The sequence below is a fragment of the Trichoplusia ni genome, chromosome 3, assembly GCF_003590095.1.
Source record: "Trichoplusia ni isolate ovarian cell line Hi5 chromosome 3, tn1, whole genome shotgun sequence".
NCBI classification, from domain to species: domain Eukaryota; kingdom Metazoa; phylum Arthropoda; class Insecta; order Lepidoptera; family Noctuidae; genus Trichoplusia; species Trichoplusia ni.
In genome coordinates this window covers 7,175,636-7,201,900 of record NC_039480.1, presented here as the reverse complement: position 1 = coordinate 7,201,900, position 26,265 = coordinate 7,175,636, and the positions used below count along the sequence as shown (strand labels likewise).

The window sequence follows — 26,265 nt, the reverse complement described above, 5'->3', positions numbered from 1 at the left end:
GAGATGATGGCATTTATCTCGTTTAAGTAAAGAAATCACGTAGTGTGCAGGTCACCTGCTATGTAGTTTTGCCACGGTTGACCGACAACAATGCTAGCTGTTGTAATTGAGCAATTTCAACTCGAAGAGCACATCTCCGATAAGGATAAGAGACAGGAAGTCGACAGGGTACCGCGGCAGGTACTTCATTTACCTTCACGTTGACAACGAGACACACGACATGTTATCGCGAACATACGGAACGTGACCGCACCGAAATGGGTTTTCGCATTCGAAATGAGGAAGATTCTCGGAAAGATCAACTACAAACCAGTACACCGGAAGATATTTATCGTCATTTTGATGTGATATACAGTTACGTTCGTGATATTTATACCGAGAAATATGTTTCTAAGAGATATTACATAGTTCTTCGAACAAATTAACATTAATTAATACGAATACCATTCCTTTAGCATTTCAGAATCCGTTCAGGAAGGTAACCTTGAGTACTTGGTAACATTTTTTATCACACAATAGGCAATGTTTTACGGCCAATAACAACAACAGCGACTGAATAGTTGAGTAGTATTAGCTTGTATTATTAAGCTAGGAACATGACGTGTGTCACGCTATACAGAATAGAAAATGATAAAGAAATACAATTATTACGCAACTTAACAAGGCTGTAGCGTAAACAGATACGGTACGCCGTACTGGTAAACGATAAATAAAGTATATGAACAACATTTGCACGATCCAGCTTTGAATTTATCTAACAATAGAAGGCATGACAATTGATAACATTTAGTAGGATGATATGAATTTTGTTAAATTAATGCGTAACGTAACACTATTTAGCGTATCCTTTTCCTGTAAAAAAACAATTCGAATGGACGACGTTTTTGTTTTGATTTCGCTGATATGATTTGTATGTGGCTTCGAGAAGGCCAGGATGCAGATATGGTTTGCGATGGCATGTCAACTAGTTGAGCCAAACAAGGTTAAGTGCGTGCGACACTGCAATAGTAAAATCATTAAGTGAGTAACAGCTATAAGTGCATCGGACCAGCGGTCACGGTAAACGTGTAACAATAAACCGACGCTTAGGAAATTAATGTCGACCACCAACATTGATTTAATATAAGGTAACACTGCTATTACAACAAGTTTTTATTTAAGTGCAAATAAGGTTAGCATACAGTCGTACGAAGTGAAAACAACAATTAATTTGTTAGACAAACAATATAACTGAGCCTGACGAAGGCAGCTGCCAGACCGACAAGTTAAAAACTGAAATTGTTTAGAAGTGTTGTAATATTTTACAGTTAAACTGAAGGGGGGTTTGTATGCTAAGTACAAGGTACGCAAAATGGGGGAGGTACGGGACACGCCTTTAAGCCACAAAGTTTATACTCTAAAATGTTTGAAACATTGCGCAATTGTGCTAACTACCCTATGCCGCCGACGCTTTTGGGCAAACAAACGTCTGAAACTTTTAATGTGACGCAGTGAAAATGTATATTACAATCATGAATAAAATATTCTCAGACCAAAATTTCCTACATTTATCACGGCCCTAATTACATGCTTATTCCAGGTCACAGCTAGTGGTAACGAGCAACATATAATCTAATGCTCGCCATTATTTAAATGGTTACTATCTTGTCTCACTTTATAAAACATTCTAAAGTACTCAGAACGAATTTGAATAATAAATAAATAAACTATGTGGAACGAGAAAGTTTATAATAAAACGAGACAAATTTAAGGATTGATAAAACAGTTATAGGCATAGAAATACCCTCATTAACACAATTGTAACAGTAGTTTCTCCATGTTATCAAGTCCATTTGTCCTAATATGTGCGCGGGAGCATAAGTGAGAATAACAGGTAGGCAAAAGCCACAATATCTATGAGATCATACTAAAGTCACGAATCACGAACTTATTTAAATTTAAAATCTAAATATGAAAACCGTATTGTTTTGAATGTAACACATTGTCTCGTGTCACCACTTGTTTGGATTCTAAAATCCACTGTCTAGACGTCACAGAGCCGCAAATTCGATAACGTTCCAGAGAAGGTCTTCGGTATTTTATTACAGACCACCATTGAAAAAGTCCTTTTACATAGAAAAAAGTTTTCCCTTTCCATATGAAGTTCACCAGCAATTAACTGCTCTACATGTTACTCTATTTGTACTTCCTTTTATTTTTGTAAGTATATTTTCGCTGAGCCTAAAACCATTCTTCTTAGAGATCCCTATCCGGATATAAATCTTTATTATTTAAAATCTATTATTTTCCAAGTCATTCCAAGTCCTCATGGGAACAATACAATGAAAAGTTAACTTTCAAGCTCAACCCTAAACCAGTTCGGATCCAAAATGGATTTTGCATAGAAAAACAAAACTATGAAATAACATTTAGATAGGCCATTACTTGTTTATTACAGAAGTACAATTGCCGCAAATCACAGTGAGATCAGGATGTCATTCTAGTGCCCAAAATGGAGAACCTTAATGGATTTCAATATTATCGCACACTAATGATAAGATATTCGATAGACCACCGTTGTAGATCAATCAAATAACCGTAAGTACATTTATGTCTCTAATAGTTCCTACCACTTCACAATCTTTGAAGTGGTTTTTCAACTACCGAAAACGGATGCAACATGCAGTTCTTATAAAGATGCACTGTCCGTATCGAAGTTGCAACGTTGTTCTATTTCTGTAGAGTTATGGTTGCTTATCATTTAGCGTCTATTAGCATTATTTAAAAGTACGTAATATGAACGTGCCTTACAATAAGTAGAAATTTCAAGTTGCATAATGTTATGCGTATATCGTTAAGATACGCGCACGAATTATTTGTAAGGAATTCCGCAAAGTTTTAAATTGCAAATGAGTCTTTAGGTACTTGTTTTGTTACAAAACTTATTTTAATGTGATAAACAATAATATTGAATAATTCTGCGACTTAATCAGTAGATGAGATCATCTATACTTATGTGTGGTATTGATAGCATATTTAACACAAACTCGTTTCTGTAAACTTTGGATTCTAAGTTCGCCTAGACCGAAGGTAACTGAATGGTCTTCACTCACCGGAAAAACTGATTTTCGTTTCGACGGGCATCTTAAACGTTCACTTTACAGAGATGCTCTAGTAAGAAATTCTTCAATACTTCTGTATATCCGAGGAGGAGGCGAAGCGGTTGAGATTTATGTTCGGCGTTCGGGTTTCGGCGATCCTGCGCGTTGCAGATGCGCGGCTGTCGTGTGGACACGCGTCTGTGTCGGGTGTCGAGCGTGCACTGTCGGCCGGCGCCGGCCTACACCGCGCCGCGCCGCCCTCGCGCACCTCTGCCTCGCTTTGTTTTTGTTTTCCCGGCGCGCACCACCCCCGCCGAGTTAGATACTAAATTCACGATGCCACTTGCGTTGTTCTGGGTAATTGAGGTTGCTTAAGTACTGCCTTGTGCAGGTAAGATAAGGTTCAGATGGAATTAAAGCATTAATATGTACGCCGTATAGCTAGGTTCTTGTTTTAATTACTCGCGGAAAATATGTAGAGCTAGTTGGAGAACATGGATTAAATGTAGCGGTGTTTCGATATTTTTGCACAATTTTGTCTCATATACTTTCTTTTTAATTGGTTACTATGTACAGGCTTAGTACTGTAACTCATATTTATTCAAAAAAGCAGGCATTTGCCTTTCAGTGGAACAGTAACAGCTATACAAAACAAGAAGTGTTAAGTACGCCTCTACTTAAATAAATCGATTAATGTTTCACTCGTAAAACCCAACTCAAGGACGTACTAGAAAAGGAAAATCATTTCGAGGTTGGTACCACACAAAATATCCTAGTACTTCAAAGTTTTCTTTCAAGTTTTTCCTGCTTTTGAACTTTATACAATTTCGTCAAACCCTACCGCGCCGCTGTTTTGCGGCAAAGATAATTGTAAAGGAACTCTGAGTCAACAGCAGCTTGCTTAAGGCAGGGAGAGATTTCGATTATATGGATGATCTGACGAAATCAAGAGCCGGAAGGAAACATCTTTGTCAAAATTTGAAAGCGTTATGTTCAAATAATTATATTTCTCGAACAGAATACCTAGAATTGTTACTGAGTATTTTATCAGCACATGGTCAAAGTATAAGAGCTACAATGAAATTATTTGTCTTTTCTATAAATAATGATAAGATAAAGGCGCGCTAAGGTGCGATAAGACGCGCGTGCTGCGAAATGTTACTCATCGGCAAATAGACAGGGATTGCACTATTCAAACATTTCACTTGAACCCTCTGTTACTCTTTCCAATCAATTTCGACCGATAGTCAATGTCTGAAGCTTAATCCATGACTAAAATACTAAACGTTCTTCGTGACAAAAACGAACATGAAGGTTGGACGAGACACGGTTTCTAACAGGTCAAAGAAAGCGACCACTGGAGGTCAAATGATTCACTCTTCTTTCGAAAACTTCTTTTGTTTTTAAGAGACTCCTGTTCGGACAGGTAATTGATTGTGACAATTCTGTAAACACAAGTACCTTTCACTTAGCATACGGTGACCTAACAAGAAACTAATTTACAGTCGGAAAGTAGATTCGGACAAGGCAGCGGGAACAGACATGTTTTAGAGTGGTCAGCGAACTTATGCAACACCAGACAATAAAGTTTAAGCTTCCTTTCACCATAGTTCCACGTGAATACCAACCTTAGCTATGCATTCACAGTACTTCTGCATAACAATATTACGAAACTCTTGTAGCAGTTTTGTTAACACGCTAAATTAGCAAAAATTCGCAATGTGAACGACCCTATGTGTTGCGGTGATTTAGCCAATTTATCAAAACAATAAAATTGAAATTCTGAGAGGAAGTGGGTGATTTTATCCCACGTCCCGGAGGCACGAACCGACGTGAGATGACGCTGACTCAGCTCTTAAGAGCGCGTGCTATTCGCCCCTTGAGGCAGTTGAGGCATGCCGGCTGGGAGTTTTGAATAATCTTCACAAACTTGGGGCATTACTCGACATAGTTTACACAGTCCTTTGTCGTTTATAATCCCTTTTTCTATAGCATATTTGATGAGACGAAAATTAATAAGTCTATAGGATAGGCAATAGATAATAAATAGGTTAATAGGTTTAAAACTGCGCGTGTACCAATCTGGTAGATATCAGACCTATCTGAACGTATTCCGTTAATAACGTTCAACAAACTAGTTTCTTACAACATGTGTTAACATTAACTTGCTTAATGAACAAATACTGGACTTGGTAAAAAATAAACACAAACACTTGGCTAATGACGTACTTAGCGAATATTTTAATACAAAATGTGCATTATTTTGCGTGCAGCGCAAAATATTTGACAAATCGGCGGTTTGCTGGTGTTATGTTCCTATTAGTTGAGTAAGACTGCAAATATTTTGTAGTTAATTATTGACTTAAAAAGAGGGCTTTGACCGATAGATTGGAATCCAAACAATCCATCAGACTCGCCAATGGGCTGAGTTTACAGCGGAAGGCACGTAGCGCTCATGTTCCTTGCCCTGCGAGGATTAATTTATAACCCGTTGTTGATAAACGCATCGACATAACATCCAGCAAAAAGGTCAGGCAGCTAGTTAATGGAAAAGTGGACAACTTACATCGGAAATAAAACTGCATTTTATTACGCTAAATAAAAAGAAAATCGTTTTAAATGATACGCGTTTTATGGTGAAGATTTTATGTTCAGCATTAACATTGAGCGCTCCACAGAAGCTGATGTGAAATTAAGATATCGCGTTACCGTAACACGGCGCTTGCTGTTCATTTGTTCTTACGTACGGAGGTATTACAATCTCATTCCATATCCTGTTCCAAGACACGTAACACAAAAACCTTGGATAAATATAAATGTGTTTACTTAGAGAGTTGTCCGATGTTTTTTTGATATTGAATTTAAAAAATATATAATCATTTCCTTATGAGCAAATTTAATCGGGTAACTGTACTGGCCGATAAATGGTAATAGCGGTTAAATTACTAATGAGTACAAGCGGGGAAATTCCCGGCATTCCGTTTAAATCGTTGCCTATACGTGAATTACGTGATAGTTAAACGCATGCTAGGGCTAGGTAATGCTAGGGTAAAATACGTGCTTAACGGTTTTTATTATTTCTATCGATCGAAGTAGATAAACCTAAGGTACCGATAGTTATTGCACAACGCTTTCATCGCCCATTACAATAAATTAATGAATCAAACCTGCAGATGTGTAAGTACAGCAATTACCCGTAGAACTTAACTCATGTAATTAGTTTTAGATTGCTTTGCTTGATAATAAATATTATTTTACGATATTCCATTTCTAGGATAAAATTTACCTGTAGGCCGTACAACAAAAGTAATGAGTGTTTTTCTCTCTTCACCCTATGAATATCAGTGAAATGTTTTGTGGTCGAACAGGAAAATTCTTACGATTATTCATAAAAAAAACCAATGACGTAGACTGTCTGATGCTGTAGTGTCATTACGGTTATAACAAAGGACGCTCGAGCCAGGGGTATAAATCAAACGACACAATTTGAGGGAAAGCTTTCCTTATTTACTCGTTAGGTAAAGCTTATCATAAGCCCTAATTTTAAACTAATTCTGTTCGCAAGATTTACAGACGCTATCACATATTCATAAAGCAATAAAAGTGCTCTTAAATCAATGTCGAAACCCGGTCCGAATGTTTTGAAAACAACATGTAATTGTATATTCAAGCAATACATCTAACATCCACTTAATGACGCCTCATGAAAATCTAAGCAGACACAGCCAAGAAAAACAATGAAATTATGCGCATATAGACACGGTAATCTGAATTTATACTTATTGTTGTGACGATTTTCCACACCTGCGTTTGAGCGTCACGGAGACAACGGCCGGCAGACCGGAACACTTTCCAGTAATGGTTTCAACATACTCGAGTTACAGGAATATCGGATCACCTGCGGGCAACACCCGCTCGCCGAACACACCAGGATGTTGCCAACTTATACGCAGAACTTACATCATAAAATAACGACTAGTGTCCGTTGCACTTTAATTGAGAAACGTTTATACGTAGACTAACATTTTAATGTGTGAAATTTATAACAGGATATAAAAAATATAGATATGTAACAGCGGAAAGTAATTAAAACAAAAAGTTGGACAATACAATAAAAGTCGCGGTTTTCAATTTTGCTTATGGTTCACTTTCTAGTATTCGTCGCGTAATTCGAGTTAGTGGATGTAGCCAATCCTACAAAGGATATTATGTAGGATTGAGTATGATATCACTGCGGATGAATAATGCAACGAAGACCTTGAATTATAAGAGCAACTAATGACTCCATTTCCGAGACAAGATTTGTGTAATAAATTTATTTAATGATCCATTTTTTAGGGTTTCTTCCCTGAAGGCTAAAACAAAAGCCCTATAAGTCTGCCTGTCTGTCTGCCAAGTGATTGCCTGTTTGTCGTCGTCGATCATCTGCATAACTGTTAAATATATAACAGTTTCGCAGGTGATACATTTCTGTTGCTCCTAGAAGTACAAAATGTACAAAATAGAATGGAAACAAAATTACTTGTTTGTTTTGCCATTTTTATAAATAACTAGCTGACCCAGCAATCGTTGTTTTGCTGATTTTTTTTTCTAGTTTTATGTATTTTTATGCCACAATTTAAAAAATAAAAACAAACAATTTCGTCCAAAAAATAAGATATTTTTTTTAGCGTGAGCAACCCTTATCACTTAGGGGTATGGAAAAATAGATTTTAGTCGATTCTCAGACCTACTGAATACGCATATAAAATTTGGTAAAAATAGGTTAAGCCGTTTCGGAGGAGTACGGTAACTAACATCGTGACACGGGAATTTTATATATTAGATTCGAAGAAGATGGTAGGAAACGCTTTGCTGGCGAGTCCGACTCGCACTTGGTCAGTTTTTTAATCCAGTGTTACAAAAATGCAACATGTATTGATTTGATGCTCCTATTCACTACCTAATATTATCAGCTTAGTATTACGACACGATTTCGTCACAAGTTAAAAGAAATGTATTATTAATGTTTCGAGTTAGCGATAAAAGCATTTTCGATTAGGCTGTTGCATCATTAAAACCATCGTAACATTTCTCAATAGAGATCGATTGTTCAATATTTATATTTAGCTGTTCTGGTTAAAAATAAAGCAACCGCAGCAATCATTGTGCCCGTGTCACAATAAAATTGTTATTTCAGAAAGAAATTATCGATATTAATTAATAAAAATTTCCATGATTTCCATACCTATACTTCGTTTTCCCGTGTGCTTAGACATCATGCATAGATAGTATAAATTCCCATGAGTAAGTATTAACGTTTATCTATAATTATTATTGTAAAGAATAACAAGACACGTTACTCGTTCAATAATGATGGAGTTCGGTGAGTAATCTTTCCGGATGGGAAATCATCAAATGACTCCTCCCGCTTTAGGTCGAGCAAAAAAGAGTATCAGACTTTTACTGAAATTACTGAATTTTTACTAAAATCCACCCATGTTATTTCTTTTGGCCTTTGTATAGCGGGACCGCGGTAACTGCTACAGAAAATCCCACTGGCTTGGCAGGCATCAATCCTAATTTACCCTCTGAGCATGCTGGCATTTTTTATATCTGAACGCGCAGTCCTGTGCGGGCCTGGCTCTGATCGCGCGGTAAGCTATCCATCAATCGTGGCCGGAAATGGTAAGTGGATCCCGACAGTAAAGGATCTTCCGCAGCAGCTGAAACGCGAGTGTCTCTTCCTTTACTGTTCAGCCGCCTTTTTTGCCAACATGACTTCTTCGCAGAGGGTGTCAACCCCTTCCCACTAACTTTCGTCCGGGACCATGGATCGAACCAGAACTCGACGCGAGAGTTCATCGCCGCTGATCGCAGCTACGAGGACACAACTGTGCTTAGCCAACGCGGGGCCGACCTTCACCGTGTCAGGTGAGATAGGTCCGTACCGAAACAGCCGTGCCGATGAGGATCTGAGTCAGGTGGTAGATAAGGACGTCGTTACGCCTCGCAAGCCTCTCCTCTTCGGGGAATACAATATTTCGGTAATATTTTATGATTAATATAAAGCGTGTTTACGTGCTAATAGATTGCTAGAAATGACGAGAAAAACAAGCTTGACCGAGCTAATCATGCTGGGATTTAATTGTTGTATTGTGTTATTAAAATTGCGTAATTAACTTGTCAAGTGCGCAGATTTATAGATGATTTAGATGACATACTTCATTAAGTACGTAAGAAGATGTATTTTCGGGACACGTCAGCTAATATGCCTAGAAAAGGCTTAGAATAGAGCCTGACCTTATCTGCCGGCAATGACAACGACATAAACAACAGACATAGGTTTTCCATCAACCAGCGTGTAAAACTTTGGGATACAAAGGTAACGAAGTCAGTAACCAGATTTGGTCAAGGTTAACACAGTTTAGAGGCTAAAATTAACTTTAACTTTGGGAACTGTTTATATTTCAGTATTACCATATTTAGCTAGAGGGCTACAAGTTATAAATCAGAGAATAACAGCACAAATTAACAACAGTTTCGCGCTCAATGAACGTCAAGAACCTGAAACCCAATTCCGTTCCCTAAATATGGCAGAGGCATTCAGGCTGCATACTCTGGGGAGGGCATAATCGTTCGGCATGGCATGGCAATGTTCAAGTAAATGTTACGCATAGCATCAGCTATTCAAGAATACTTATGACCTACATTTTTCCACTTAATATAGATATAAGTGAAGTATACAATAAGCCCTTTCTTAGAATTCGAATAAAACGGTTTAATCATTATTATGTTACCTTACAGCATCAATCTATGAAGAAACAGTCTGGCTTGTACTAATTTGAATGTTAAAAGAGGCTTGGCAATAAATGAAAACATACTTATTAATTAACCAATACACATAGTCCATAGCTGACATTTCATGGAAATGTCAAACTAAACGTTCCAATCCTAGAATGTTTATGCTCAAGGCAGACCACTTGCAGAATCAATATTGTTTTGATTGTAAGCAGAACAACCGAAGCTTGAATTCAATAGATAAAATAATTATAAACCAACTAACGATCTTGAAATTCGATTGGCTAGTCGTGCTAGTTAGCGAGGAATGTAAATAAATGAAGCAGTGAGAAACATGACGGAGTATAACTCAGGCGGGGAATACTATCAGCGGCGTCGCTTTATAGTTCTTGATTACCACATCCTATACTAATAAATCGTAACATTAAGCTGTATAATATTAAGGAACTACATAATGTCAACTAGAAAGCAAACAACATGATCTATTGTCTACTATTATTACAGAAATAAAAAGTTATAGTTCATAAATAGCCATATTTTAGGCGACTTGGAAGGGTTTGCAAGGACAAATTTCGCGAATAAACTGAAAGTATTTTCATCACGCACTTTTCGACACAGATAACGTTAATGGTAGGTCGGCACTGAACTGTCAGTCATGGCAATTGATTGATGCGACACCTTGAACAATGGGCAGAGTTTAGAAAGCATTACGAACTTACCACACTAAGTCGCCAGGTGCCGTTAGCATTTCTTCGTCTTGGTATGTTACTATGAGATAAAAGCGTTTATTATGAAGTGCTGTCAAGATAAGATAGAACCAACCTTAACTCAGATGTAGTATATCAACATTTTTTATAAATATTTGCTAGTGGTACATGATAAACCAAGAACAAATATTGCTAACACTAAAGAAACAGACTTCTCTAGAAAACACAAGCTGAAGGATTTTGTGGACGTCAAGGGCTCTGTAATGAGACAATTACGTACAATTGTGGCCCAGGACTCAATTAAGAATTCGTTTTACGTTCGGTTAGATAACAGACTGTAATTTCTGTACCTAATTATACTTAAAAGATGTTATTTGTCGATGCCTTTTTGCATGTTACACGAAGAAACGAGAGGCGGCAAGAACTGAATTACTATGATCCTACTTGCAATAATAATTATTTTTATTCCAGATTGTGCAATTGTTGTTTATTTTTTTCTTTTTAGTTGCACAAGTAGAAGAAAGGGAAATAACTTTTTAGGAAAGAGCTTTAAACGCCAGAAATCTCAAAGACTACGAAGAATGGAAATCAGAAGCAGTCAATCCATTATCATAAGAAAGTTCCCACTTTAAAATTTGAATGGTAACGCCCTTTTAAAAATAGGCTTTTATTTCAATGGGCAGATTTGGAAAGGTGAGCTAACAAAAAAGGTTAATGATCACCAAAAATACATTTACGGTGTATACGATTAAAATAATAAATTATTTGTGAATGATTATTGACAGATAGCCTATCGTCGACTATAGCGGACCGTTAACCCCAATAACTTATACAGCCTGTGCAGAATAATAAGAAGGTAATGCCCTCTAGAGCTGTGATCCAACTGTCAATACAATAAAACTAAAGGACAAATAGACACACACACAATGGTTTGTTGTACGTGTGCCCGTCTATTGTGCAATAATAAAGTGATGTTTGTTTATGTAATTAGTTTTTAGTCACACTGTGAAACTCAAAAACATTAGAAGCATCTCACAGCTGGCGTTCACATCTATCGATAGCTATTTACCGAATAAAAATACTGAAATATTGAAAATATTAATATAACTTTCATCTATTATTAAGTAATATCTTATTATCATTATCGATACCAATTTAATAACATAGTAAAGATAAATCTAAGCATTAATTAAACTGTTTCCTTAAGTTATATTCATGGAGATTAGGAAATTGAATTCTATCTCTAAATAGGCAATTTAAATAGCAAATTGGAATCAGAAATCGGCCGTTTATCGTCGGTACGAATGCGGGTGACAAATAAGGTCACGTAAGTAACGAAATCATGGGACCAAGGCTTTATACTAACCTTTGAAAGCTAGCAAAATTTACCTTATATACAATTGTGACCTTCGCTCAAGTAATTTCAACTTTAAACATTCAAGATGTTACAAGTTATTTACATTCCGGTATTAAGATTTAATTAAATATAAATGAATACAAATGTCTAATTATAACCAGATAAGGATTTTAAAATCTTTATTATTTTATGTCGTTTGGTTTAAGAATATTTTTTATTTAATCAGAACTGTTCCTTATAACCTTTTGTTTTGTTTTTAATATTACAATTAAACTAGATTTCGATCCGAAAATATATATTAACTTCCTTATATCCATTTCTTAAAAGCATTTCGTATTAAACGTTTGATAAAAGTATACTAAAGCGAGATGAGAACGGTGACGCTGCGCAAGCGCACGTCATCCCGGTGAAAGTGAACTGCACGAACAATAGAAGTCGAATTGTAAGACCCAAACAAAACCAAACACGAAAACGCTATTCTAAAGGCTCATTGAGACGTGGCGAGGAATTACGAGCGAGTTGTGATACATTGCCGGCAATGATATATCACTTTTAATACCAGAGCTGCGTGGTACCGCAATGTACGAAACGAATTCATGTACGAAATTACTTATTAAAACTACGAAAATTGAAATATTAATGCATGAGAGTTTTAAAATGACAAAAATCAACTTAGATCATGAAAATCATTGAGTTTACACAAAAAATAAATTATGACAGGCATTCTTCCTTCCTCCTAAACCTTGCTGTGCCCGACAGGTTTCTTGCTTGTCTCAATTATAACATATTTTATCTTCTTTTAACATAATACTGATTAAAACTTGCACATTATTTATCTCCTAGTCTAGATGAGCCTTAAGCTACGAATCCTAAGAAACATAACATTTGTAAGTGATGAAACAGCTATCCTTGACACGTACACTCGTACACTAATAAAAAGGAAATTGCTCAGCAGTTAATGTTGTGCTTACTCTTCCTTTATGGCTACGTAACGGATTATTAGCTTCGGATTTGGATCGTTTTTAACTTCGATTTAGTCCGTTTCAAGAAATAGAACTTTGAAAGATATTGTTTCAAAGGCTATTTAAAAAAATACTTTGACGGACATCACGGTGTTTAAATATTTTTTACTCTACAATTTGAGACACAAGAGAAGGTACCTACATTGTATTACCTGTATTAAAAAAAGTTTCAATCAAGGCCTCAAGGTATTTTTTTTTTAAGTTTGCTAGACTTACAGTGTTCTAGTATTATTAGCTTTTAAATGTCAAAAAACGTTCATTGTTCAACGTCCAATCGAAAGTATAATAGTGTTAATAATCAGATTATTCGTGGTACTCGATACCATTTATTTAAACAGTAGAAAGGTGATTACACCTATTTGGTGTTGGTGAAGGAGCGGCGTTTATTATCCATGCTAAATATGAATGAAAGCCATTCAATATGCTTCCTTATGTAGTAACAATAACTCCCACATAAGGTGGTTATGTTTCCGCTTATTGCTATTACCGGTACAGTCTTATTTTATATCTAATTCTATGCTATGTTTATTTTTTATACTCTTAATAATAACGATAACATTTATCCAGCTGAGGAGGAAAAATGATAATACAAAAATTATTCTGGTTTAGAAAAAAACGTTAAATCAAAAACTAGCATTCAGTCATCAGAGTTATAACCATGTTTTATAAAGCAGCTCTTATTTATAGCTTTCATACTAAAAATAAACTGACGTAGGTGTTACACGATGAGAAATAAAACTAGAATCTAAGTAGAGACAAAAGTAATTTATCATTTCAGTTTCTTCGTAACGGTTGTCGGCGGTATAAACAATAAGTATAGCAGACCCGTTAGAATGAAGGTCGAATACAACCGGTAATACTATAACAGGAATATTTTTTTACAAGTCTGCTAGGAATTGGCGGCCAGTCATAAAAACTACAAACACTTGACGTTTACTTTTAAAAACTGGATCATTTTTTGCGGAGGCACTGACACATGACTATCTAAAGCAGTTACGTTATAAAAAGTGTGTCACGGCTACTCAGATGTTATAGATAACAAAAGAGTATTTAAATATCTCTGGCTGCTTTTACTTGAATGCGGAATTTGAACCGCGTAATTGTCATTCCGATTCTTAATTAACGATGTTGAGGTAATTAGAATTTAATTTAAAACGTTTAGTGACAGTCCTGTTTCTGAATAAAGTTGTTCATACAATTTATTTGAAAAAAAAAAACCACGTATTTGTAATCCTTGGTCATTTAACCGGAACTAAACGCTGATAGCATTCAGTACTGCGTTTTCGCGAACGTTTCAATTGATAATGTGAATAATGTTGGATTACTACACAATGAAATTAATTTCATCAGTTCAAAACTTCGTCAGCAGTGTCGATCACATAGCCCTTATTGTTTATTATGATTTGTTATTGATAGCATTATAACATGTCATTGTGTCACAAGTATATATTATGAGAATTCCTTTTGTGATGATCTTGGAGTTTATGGTAGATTCAATTTTTAAACAGTGATCCATTTCTTATAGGTGGTTGGCTAAACTGTAAAGAAACCCTGTTAAATACTCTGAAGTCGAGTTTACCCTCTTAAGGCAAATAAATATTGAGAAATTGCCTGCATAGATTGTAATAAACAAACTAACACAAGAATCTGAATGACGGTCCAACAGTCGTGAGGTTTTAAGCTTATTCATGCACCTTAAAGTGAAAACGATGATTACTGCTACGAATCGGACAACGATTGGTGGTCCGAAGTCACGAGCCGTCGCCAATCGACCATCGGCCGTCTAACGAAGACCGGAGAAACTCAACAACAGCCATATCATAGCATGAGAAAAAATACTAAACAATAAAAAAGTAATTTCACTTTCAATCGAAATGAGGCGTGTAACACTAACTCGTATATTAATATTTTGACACTTCACATTCAGCAAATATTTTAACAACATACTTAATATGAATTTGATTGATATTAGCCAAACTATTAATTCGTTGCTATTAATGAATTCGAGAGCGAATCGATAAACAACTATTTAGAAAACTGGTTTTCGTTTTATATTTCTCAAGGTCGTATATTTTCGATGTCTTCGCGACTTCTGTTGATACTGAGGTCATCTGCACCTCATCGATATAATAAGCGGTGACGGTACCGACATAGCGCAAAACGTATTACAGTTATTAGGTGTTCTAGTAAACAGCTCCGTGCTATCTCCATTAAACACGTTGGTACAGGCATTTCATAACAATGACGTTCAATAATCTCAAATTGTTGATAACGTAAATATGACCTAAAGAATGTACTGATATCAAATGTTCGATATTTTCTGAATGATCTCCGCTATGTTTAACGAGTGTTATAAATTGTTAACGTCTAACTTTCGTGAGCTCAGATTTCAGTCATTTTTTGTAGTAAGTAAATCGAATCATATTTACGCAGACGTAGAAGTGATCAGAAAAATGTCGCTCAAAAGAGAAGAGACAGATTGATGTTTATATTGTTTGATCATATTTTATTTATATCGATTTAATTATTACTGGACCAAAGAAGAACATTGACCAGTTAATTTAATATGTTCTTCTTACATTTAGATTAGCATATGTCTGAATAATCGACGTGCGCGCAATTCATACTACGACGCATTATCGTGATATGCCGGTGCAGTAACTGGGCCAGGCATTGCAACATGAATAGCAAATTTGTGCATTCAAACTACTCTAAAGGAATAACATACAATCATAATTTAAACATTCTATTATGATATTCCTTGAAGTTTCAAGTTTTCATTCATATAAAGATTACTACTATCTATCTAGTGATTTACTGACAGGATGTAATAATAATACCATTTAAAATACCAATACCAATCGGCCTTGTGTCTCTGTTAAAAGGTTTCACATCAGATTATTAACTATATAGCTCTAACTGTATAAATGTTAGAAGTGTTTCCATCACCTCAAAACTCTGCCTTAAAATAAATGATTTATGAAACATTTAACATTGCTTAGAACAGAACAAAATTTGCATGAAGGGCAACTATGCAACGAGAAAGATATTATGTCAACTGCAGTTTGTATTAGGTACATGTTACTTTGATTACCTAATATTGTTATTTTGGGACAACATTAATATAATATAAATAAAAGCAAGGATAATTTTAAAACATGGAAATGTTAAATCACTCACCACTTCTAGGAGAGATGGGTACTGCAGGTTTGGGTGCAGAGTTGGAGCAGAGCCGTCCAATCTTGGAAGGTGGCTTCAAGCCTGACGGTTTGGGTAAAGACGAAGGCCTGGTGGAGTCAGCTGGCTTGGTTACTGTGGAGGTTGCTGTGCTGGCTACTGATGCATTGTCTGACGACGTGGATGACGGAGGTGCGGGGGGAGTAGCTGCCGAGTCCGGCGGTAGGGTCTCTTGGATTTCACTCATTTTGTTATCACTTATAAACACTTTCAAACTGACACTGTTAAGTCAAGCTACATTATTTTTCTGAAAAAACCAATACATTTACAGTAAAATTAGTTACACGACACATTATAAAGTATCGTGCGACTAATATACTAAAAATATCTCGCGTTCCCGCGCAATAGACGACACGTAATCTGGATCACGGCCAGTGCGTTGTAAATAAAAATAAACAAAATTACGCGATTTCGTGCGAGCGAATAGAGCCTTCTTGTTATTATAACAAAAGCATCGTGGATAAAACAACACGCGTAAATAATAACATTATCGAAAATATACAATCATACTCTACGTGTTATTTAACTTCTGCATGTCATACAGGTTGTGTATTTAAGCAAGCGTGTTATCGATAAAGAAATGTAACGGCATACCTTGAAGAAATGGAGCACAAAAAGTGCTACCTGTAAGGCTAAGAAAAACTCGCGAGATTTTTACCGCTCGTCGGGACCAGCTGAGCTTGACCGTTGACGTTATCACTGCCACTACACACACATTATCTAATTATGTTACTAATGGACGAATGTCATATTTTACAATGTATAACACCAATCTAGATCGAATTTACACTATATAATCCACATTTAAAAAATTGAAAGCGTTTGCTAATAGAAAACAAATTGCATCAACGCACTAAATAAACTCATCCGTCCTCCCTTCGCGTTTCAAACTTCAAAGTTACGTTTTGTTCTTTCTTTAGTGTTTACTGTTTACCACGGATTTGGCGGTGACGTTTAGTTGTATTATTGTAGGTATGTCTCAAGTTTATTTTTAGGTGAATATCTCGGATTCCTGGTGCACAAAACCAATTATTAATTTAAACTAGTTAAGTGAAGTCAAGTTGTAAAATGTGTTTAATTCTATCCAAACGAATAAATATAATGAGAAATACCATAAACCGATGTGCTAAACTTATGATCCAATCCCCAAGTAAATTATTGATTTATACAATATTTTCAAGGGTCTGTGAAAGTTTTGAGGCAGTTTTCCAGGCTAAAAGATTTTAAACATGCCATCGTAAATAATATATTAAGTCTGTGAATGAAACTTTTTCTCATTTTAGCTGACATTGACTCTATCACTGATTTGACGTGACATGACAATGACATTAGACGTACCGAAGCTCAGAATAATCAGCATCTTTCCTTCTTTCAGGCAGATGCTAAGGAATTTATTGAACTATTATCATGTTACTCAATAAATAATGGTTGAAGAATCTATGCTATAAAAGTCAAGATGAAGCTTGTTCACAAAAATATTGAGAAAGATGGCTGCGGGTAAGTTTTACTCAAGCTTAGCTTATATTTACATCGTAAAATCTTTCGAGACAACTTTAACTTTCACATCATTAGCTGTGAACTTGTTGAAATCAATGTATTTATTGAGGATGATTTCAGGAGTATTGGGCTCATTGCTGAAGAGCCAGAGGATATGTGGCATGCATACAACCTGATAGCTGAGGGTGATGCAGTTACTGCATCGACTGTCCGTAAAGTTCAAACAGAATCTGCTACAGGCTCATCAACTAGTAACAGAGTGAGGACAACACTCACCATTTCTGTTAAATCTATTGATTTTGATACCCTAGCATGTGTTCTCAGGCTAAATGGACGGAATATTGTGGAGAACCAGTATGTAAAGGTAAATGATAACTGATCTATGAGTAATGTGCAATTTCTAATGTATGCTTAAAATAAAATGAAATCGAAATGTGTCTGTAATGAGTATTACTCATTTTAATCTCATACTAGAGATAATTTTCCATGCAAGAGATTCAAATACATCTTCTCATATAAAAAGTTATGGCTCAGTTGAGGTTACTTTGCACATGTCTGCTAATTTATTGTTTAATTCTTTATAAACTTGTTTGATTTCATCTATAACATAGTTGGTAGGAAATTGCAATTTTTATTATTCAAGGTGTTTTCATATCAATACATAAATTAAAACCTCATTTCAGATGGGCGCTTACCACACACTAGACTTGGAATTGAATAGGAAATTTATACTTCAGAAGACATTATGGGATTCTGTGGCTTTGGAAAGAGTTGATACAGCCTGTGATCCCACAGCTAATGCTGATGTTGCCGCTATTGTTATGCAAGAAGGTCTTGCACATGTCTGTCTTATTACACCCTCTATGACACTACTGAGGTCAAAAATAGACATCACTATTCCGAGAAAGCGAAAAGGATTTACACAGCAACATGAAAAGGTTTGTTAGAATGTTTTGAACAACATTTCCATTAAATAAAAAAATAATCTAAGCAAGCATTAATTTCGCCAGGCTAAGCCACTGTTCAATTAACTATTATGTAATAATTTTGTCATTATCACCTCAAAAATGATAGGTACAAACTCTTGCCATTATTTGTAGTTTACTTATCTCCTACAAGTATACCACACTTTAACTTTTAAATATTGTGCTACAATTTTATGAATAATTGCATTCATTATTACATTTACAGGGTCTCAATAAATTCTATGAAGCGGTTATGCAAGCAATTATAAGGCATATTGATTTCAGTGTTGTAAAATGTGTTATTGTTGCCTCACCGGGATTTGTTAAAGATCAGTTCTTTGAGTACATGATCCAACAGGCTATCAAAACTGATAACAAACTGCTTATTGATAATAAAAGCAAGTTTTTATTGGTCAAAGCTTCTTCTGGATTTAAACATGCTTTAAAAGGTCAGTTATGAAGTAATAATCTTATATTTTATCTAAGCATCATACTTAATGTCAATAAAGTTCTATTTTTTATTTACTGTCTCTGTTAATCTGCTGTCTGATAATTAATTGGCAGTTGCATATTTTCTTCTTAAATTGGTTACTGCTATAAAAAAAAAAGGATTAACTACCTTGTATATTGGCATTCAAGTCTTCAAGAAGTACAATTTTAGAGCATAACATTATAATAATTGTAGTTATACAAACCTGATTTAAAAAATAATATAGTGTGTTTTTAGAACTTAATTTATATAAATATTGATTATTTTATTGAAAACATTTCAGAGGTATTACAAGAGCCAGCAGTGATGGCGAAGATCTCAGATACGAAAGCCGCTAGTGAAGTGAAATTACTCGAGTCTTTTTACACCATGCTACAGCTGGAGCCAGCCAAAGCATTCTATGGAAAGAAACATGTACAGCGTGCGAATGAGGCGCTTGCTATTGAAACACTCATGATTTCTGATAAATTATTTAGGTAATTTCATATTATCCTTATTTGAATAACATGTTAAGATTTCAGAGTTGTTGTCTGTAAAACATTTTACGTACAACATAAGGAGATAACAACATAGTGAGATTCATTAATGAATAACATGTTACCGGTATTACGACAATGGAAATTTTAGCGTGACGTCATTCTTTGCGACAGTTTGCTATGGATTGACGTCATACGCTTCCATTTCCGAACTTTAAAGTCCCATTGATTTGTTTGATTTGACTTAATTTGATAAAAAATGTACTTTCATTTAATCAGTGTATATTTTGCGATAAAGAAAGATAAAAAAAAATAATTATTGAAAAAAGTTAAGAAATGTTAGAATGTTTTCTATATTTTTGATAGGTACCCATTAAGCACCTACTAATAAATAACGTATTTTGTTCTCAGATGTCAAGATATACTGCAACGCAAAGAGTACGTTGCTTTAGTGGATTCTGTAAGAGATAATGGCGGCGAAGTTCGGATTTTCTCAAGCATGCACGTGTCTGGAGAACGTAAGTCTCAAAATGACTTAATTGTGTAGAATTCCATATCAATATATGTCTACACTAGGGTTACTCGACCATCCCAAAGTGTGACTCGCAAAATATTATCCGTTGTGCCAAGTTACTAACACATTGCTATAAAACGTCCTGCGATTCATTAAACTCATTGACATGTCCTTTTTTTGCAGAATTGGATCAGCTGACGGGAATTGCGGCTGTACTGCGTTTTCCTATGCCAGAGCTAGAAGATAGTGATGCTGAAGACGAAAGTGACCACGATTCAAATTAGATAACTAAAAATTATTATTTTTAACCCATTCGCTGCCGATCTAAAGAGTAACAATATTACCCAGTTGCCGCCATACTGTACTATGCAGCCCGCCCATCGGCGGTCCCGGCATCTTAATTATGTATTTTTGCCCGCCCATTGGCGTTTTCGGCATGAAGCTGCAGATTCCGACATGAATCGTTTGATATCGCATCCAAAAAATTCCTAGAAAATGCTATTAATTTGACTTAAGATAACGCGAACGCATAATATAAGCCTTCATTGCTTTTATCAGCCAGCCCTTTGTTTTGGCCCGGCCGACCGGCAGAAGTGCCGGCCGGCTGTCTGGGACGTTTTAGGCCAAAATAAACCCTGCCGAAGGGTTTTTTTTAAGTAAGAGGCGTTCCAAATGTTTTTTCTTAGTATATTTCACAACTTAATCAGAACTTTCTGTTGATCAATGTTTCGAAGGTTTTACACCTTTAAGTGAAATAGATGATAACACTTTATTTTTATACACGAAATTCATGCTTAAGAAGTAGCGAGCAGAGAAGTTTTTACATAACTTAATAATAGCCGTTAGTCGTACTAAAATTTACAAATGTTTAGGACCTCTGATATAAAATCTTGCCTTTTTTCAAAACTTCAAATATCAGCAGGCCATTTGAGTTGCAAATCAATATTAATAAAACAAATCTTTACACATTATCTCATTACTTTCTGACGTTATTTCGTAAAGTTATTGCAGTTTAAAATCAAACCGCCCATGGGCGGTCTCGGCGTGAAAGTTAAAAAAAATTGCCCGCCGATGGGCGGGCTCGGCACTGAATGGGTTAACATCATTCGTCAACACAATGTACTGTTATACTAATGAACAGTAATGCATAAGGATAATGAATTTTCCTTTGCTATGTAACACCAACATATTCAAACTGTTGTACATCTAAAATACTATTGAAAAGCCGAATACATCGATTTGTTGTAAAGGATATAGCCTCATGTTGATGTTTTTTGTTAGTCTATTATTAGCTAAACAATGTAAATTAATGTTTTACAGTGGTTGATTCCACAATCAGACACATTGATTTGCTCAAGCTCACTTTAGTATATTATAGAAGTGGAATATACCAACTAGGTGTAATTTTTTTATTTATTTTAAATGTCTGGTACTCAAGTTATATCATGATCAGTGTGATAAGCCATATCTACATGTATCATAGTAATTTTGTTGCTTCGAAATGACTTTATTATTGTAATTCTATTGTTTCATTGTTATTAAAGGAGATTTCCTAATTTTTATATTGTGATGTAAATATTGTACGATTAATTAGCACAATACAATACATTAATAAAACCATAATTTGTGTTGATATATTTTTATTAGTTTTTCAATTAAGCTGAAGCTTCCAATGCTTGGACTTTTTGTTTACGTTTCTCTACTTTCTTTTCTTCCTTAACCTTTTCGTCGTGAAGGCGTCGTTTCTTCCTGAGCAGCCATATTTCCTTCTTGCGTTTCTCTTGGCCAGCCTTCATGCTTTTGTATAGATTTCTATGCTTCTTGCGTACAAGTTTCTCCCTTAATCTGAAAGCTTGCTTATCCTCTATTTCCTTCTGGTAGGGATGCTCCTTATGAGGTACACCAGCAGTAACAGCCATTGCCTTTTTCTGTAATGTAAAATGTTCAGGTATTTAAGTGAAACACAAAAAATTTAGTCTACAATGCCACATACAAATACGAAATTTTAAACACAAGTCATCTTCATTTTCGATTATCAATATTTCATGAAAGGTTTAATAATAAGTATAGTATTAAAACTAACCTTCTCCTTAGCTAGTTTCTTTTTCTCAGGGTCTACTGAGTCATCTTCATCTGAAGTAGAGTCTTCTTCCACTTCCTGCTGGTACTGCTTGGCTAGAGCTGCCTCAGCATCACCATCTTCCTCTGAATCCTCTTCTTCTTCATCATCTTTATCCTCATCGCTGGCTTCTTCAATATCAGTGCCAGATTCATTACCATCTAGAAAGGGGAGTACTGTTAATAATTCATTCAATAAGTGTTTTATAGCTAGTTGATTTGTTTTCTTTACTTACCCAATGGTTTAAAGTCTGGATCATTGAGTGCCCTCTCTTCAGGAGGAATATACACTTGATCCTTAGTTTTATCAACAAATGGTGAGAGATGTGGTGGTAGAACTGCACCCATCAGATATTGGTTGATAGGAAGTAAAGTCCTTGCATTAACACTGTCAAATACCCATTGAGGCTGAACATAGTAACGGGACAGATACTGTTTATCCATTGATGGCCTGTCAACAATGTGGTAGGCAATGCTTTCATCAGATTCGTCAAATGTGGCGCCTACGAAATGGTCTCTGTCCCAGGACACTTCACCTCCAAAGCAACGGATTATGAAGACCAGCGGCTCCCTGGGAACCTCTCTGTTAATGAAGAATTTAAGACCTTTGAACATTGTTTTAAGCTTTTTAACCTTTTCAGCTTCTAGTTTAGCTTCTTCCAACTTCTGTGGATCTTCATCTTCTGTGTTGAAGATGTCTATTTCTGGTAAGTCTTCGGCTTCATTTGCTCCAGCTACTTTGGATAACGACATGTTCATGGCTGCTATCCTTTCTGCTACATACACATGTTCATCAATCAGGTCCTTGTCTGTATCAGCACTGAATGCCGCAGTTAGTTTAGGTGGATAAACCAGGTTGAGTGAATGGTATAATTTGAAGTTGACAAAGCCAAGCATCATTGTGTAGAAATCAACAAATGTAGACATAATTTTGAAATCAACTTCATCCTTACTTTGAGGCTGGAAAATAATATTCAGAAATTCAGATTCCATTCAAATAAACTATATCAGAAATCAGTGTAACAAGTTCACAATAATAAAAACTACATTTACCTGGAATGAGAAATGATGTGGAACAATCCAAGTAATAGTCTGACCTTCAAGTTCAACTTGATAATAGTATCCTTTAATTGATACAAATACTTTACGGAGTGCTTTTGCCGCAATCACTGCGTGCATGAACTCTACAGTCAGTCTTCGGCAGAGCATGGACTGGTCTCGTGGGACTTTCTTGAGTGAAGGGAAAGTACTGAAGAGGAAACATAATGTGAGGCAGTCGTCCAGGTCACGCAGTGCATCTACAAATGTAGGGTATCTTTCTTTCACAATATGGTCAATGTTAATCTGTGGGTGGTCACGTAGATACTTCTTCATTTGCTTGTACTCCCTCATGGCCCTTGCCCGACGAATTTTTTGTTGATATACCTAGAATCGCAGAAGACAAGTGTGTTAAAATCTGAACTATAAATATGATTATGAAATTAAATGTTATATGCTTAACAAGTACTTACTTTTAACTCCCTGAGCTTCCATATTATAGGTTCGTGTAACAAAAACTTGATATCCTTCGTATGGTATAGTGTTTTGATCCCACCAGCACCTTTCTGGGCCCTTTTACGGTTGCGAGGTTCCCTCGGATAAATACCTTTTAATATACAAATACGTCTGAAATCTTTAAGAGACAGCTGAAGCTTCTTTAAAGCTGCTTTCCTAGTCATAAATTGCGCTCCCTCTCCGGATGAATACTGCAAGAGAGTGAAATTTGTTGGTTATAATTCAATAATAAAAACACGTGTTGTAATAATGTGAAATATACAAACATACCTTCTTCTTCTTTTTAGAAACCATTTTGTGTGATTGGTTACTTTTCCTGGTATATAATGTCTTATTACAAGGTTCTATTTAATGGAAATAACTTCAAATAGCACTCTTCACTGCGCAGTACACATTTAAAGAACCATGTTTATTAATTTGACATTTTGAAGAGGCCGATGTTACCAAGTTGTCCAAACTATTTAAAATTTCGTTAATTTTTTCATGGCAATACCTTTTTAAAATAGGATGTATGCACAAAAAAAAGATGTTTTTAATTATTTTACTTTTATTTCTTACAAAAATAAATACTTAAAACAAGAATAAGTTACAACTTATGGTAATAAAGAAGTACGTCTAACTGTCTAAGGTTGTGTTGTTTCTTCTGATGTTGGCTTGGAAGATGTTGTAGGTGGTGCAGTTGTAGTTGTTGCTTGGTTTTGGTTCCATGTATTCGGGTCAACCATCACATACATAGGGTAGGCGTAGGAGGAAGGCCACGTTGGAGTTGCTTGCGCCATGACTGCACTGGCTGAATCCTCACTTAGTCCCACATCCTTCAGAATACTCATTGCATTTGAGTAAGCGGCCATTAATTGAGGATAGAATAACTGGTAGGGAAACTGATAAGGGTAGTGTAGCGCGTTTCCATGTTCACATTTAGGAGTCTCCGTCGTGACTGCCGTAGCCGCAGCTATTGGGTAAGCATACGCCACAGGAGTATTCTCTCCCTGTTTGCCGGTAGGCACCGGTAAGGCGTAGGCATATTGTACTGGATTGGACACTACAGCACGCTTCTGCGTAGAATTTTCATCTTGCGAAGTTTGACAGTTTTGAGCATAAGGTACGGCGACGGCCCCAGCTTGTGGTTGTGTTGCAGTTGTTACAGGAATGAAGTTGATAGGCTGGTCAACGGCCCATTGTGTCTTCACTCCATTTTCCTCAGTGGCTGCAACGAGGAGGTCTCCTGTGATTCCATTCGTTGAAGGCTGTACGTAGATTCCGTGCACCGGACTTAAATGATTCCCATTCCACAAATTGGGATAGCCAGCCACTAATGTAAAAGCTAGTGCAACGAAAGGTATTGCACTTGTCACGTGCATTATAAAATATTTAATTTAGTTTACACGAGAATAGGTTCACTTCACGATTTCTTAAGTGATTCTGCTCTGAAGTAACTTTCTCTTTTATACTTACTAATTACTCATTAATACATGGAAGGCGAATCAATATATCATGTCGGGCAGTTAAGTAAAGTCGATTAGGCACGTACAATCTCGTAGGTAAATTCGAGATGCTACTTATCTATAGTGATTGAGGCGATAAAAGTTGTTCGAGGAGCTCTATCAGTCGTAGGTATGATGGTATGATGCTCTAAATGAGATTTATCTAAATATAAATTATCACTTAATTTGATCTGACTAATATCACACACAGTTACATAAAAATACTTTCAATAATTAAATCTATTCCTAATTATAAACGCGATGGTATTTTACGTAACCCTAGATGGTACTCGTAGTTTGACGAAAAATCTAGTGATTGAATTTGGACGAAATTTTGTACACAGCTAGTTTACAACCTAGATTGAACAATGGGATAATGGCTTATCCCGATTTTATGTTCTCGTGGGATCATTTTCGATTTTTAGCGGGCGGGGTCGCTGTCAACAACTAGTTTTCTATATTTTTACTTGGTTATAAGGCAAGGTAGTTTCGATGCTACGGGTAAAAGTAAGTCATTTTATTAAGCATGTATTCTAATTTCCTTGTTGAGAAATGATTTCCAAAAAATGATGACGAATGACACTGCAAAAATGCGGATGCTAAACATTCCATAACGTCACGTATGTTGCCGGCCACACACCAAGGTCACATGCAACTGATGCAATTTTAAAATAAGTATTATATTAACCTAATGAAGTGTAACTTCATATAACCCTTTTCAAAATACCGGAATACATATCTATAAATGCAAGAATGAGTAGGTCGACCTGAGTGTCATTTAGGGCATAGATGTGATATTTTTAAAGTAGTACATGTAGTCTGGCTGAAGCTGATTTTTCGGTAATTTATGTCACTTTGAGTTGAATTATTCTTATACTTCCATGATTAGTAACAATGGGAAAATAAATTATACACATAACTTAGATTTGTATGAAGTTACCTAGCTTGAACTAGTATCAAGGCGACAATTTAGGATGGTACCAA

At 35.8% G+C, this 26,265-nt stretch overlaps 4 protein-coding genes across 15 annotated transcripts in view; 1 reads left to right on the top strand and 3 right to left on the bottom strand.

The window, feature by feature from the left end:
• LOC113491690 (CAP-Gly domain-containing linker protein 1-like) overlaps positions 1 to 17,198 on the bottom strand; it is a 46,607-nt gene extending 29,409 nt beyond the window's left edge. For 4 of the 12 annotated variants that reach the window (XM_026868797.1, XM_026868800.1, XM_026868802.1 and 1 more), the window contains exons 1-2: positions 16,778 to 17,197; positions 16,127 to 16,430 (exon numbers count right to left, since the gene is read on the bottom strand). In XM_026868797.1, coding sequence (XP_026724598.1) covers positions 16,127 to 16,370 — 244 coding nt within the window. In that variant the 5' untranslated portion in view covers positions 16,371 to 16,430; positions 16,778 to 17,197. Of the gene's footprint in view, positions 1 to 3,092; positions 3,665 to 16,126; positions 16,431 to 16,777 lie in introns of those variants that run through there. The other 8 variants (XM_026868799.1, XM_026868803.1, XM_026868804.1 and 5 more) reach the window with 5 other exon arrangements.
• Positions 17,199 to 17,493: 295 nt separating this feature from the next.
• On the top strand, positions 17,494 to 21,748 carry LOC113491695 (protein pelota). Its single transcript, XM_026868814.1, has 8 exons — positions 17,494 to 17,680; positions 17,801 to 18,044; positions 18,364 to 18,618; positions 18,872 to 19,094; positions 19,419 to 19,611; positions 20,023 to 20,129; positions 20,309 to 20,429; positions 21,222 to 21,748. Exons 1-7 carry the CDS (start codon positions 17,640 to 17,642, stop codon positions 20,407 to 20,409), a joined length of 1,164 nt encoding a protein of 387 aa, XP_026724615.1. The 5' UTR covers positions 17,494 to 17,639; the 3' UTR covers positions 20,410 to 20,429; positions 21,222 to 21,748.
• On the bottom strand, positions 21,749 to 24,224 carry LOC113491694 (pescadillo homolog). Its single transcript, XM_026868813.1, has 6 exons — positions 24,068 to 24,224; positions 23,755 to 23,988; positions 23,297 to 23,668; positions 22,480 to 23,203; positions 22,209 to 22,405; positions 21,749 to 22,053 (listed from the first exon to the last, which is right to left on the bottom strand). The coding sequence occupies exons 1-6, from the start codon at positions 24,089 to 24,091 to the stop codon at positions 21,781 to 21,783; spliced, it is 1,824 nt and encodes a 607-aa protein (XP_026724614.1). The 5' UTR covers positions 24,092 to 24,224; the 3' UTR covers positions 21,749 to 21,780.
• Positions 24,225 to 24,335: 111 nt separating this feature from the next.
• LOC113491699 lies at positions 24,336 to 25,238 on the bottom strand. Its single transcript, XM_026868817.1, has one exon. It carries the CDS (start codon positions 25,156 to 25,158, stop codon positions 24,421 to 24,423), a length of 738 nt encoding a protein of 245 aa, XP_026724618.1. The 5' UTR covers positions 25,159 to 25,238; the 3' UTR covers positions 24,336 to 24,420.
• Positions 25,239 to 26,265: the final 1,027 nt, after the last annotated feature.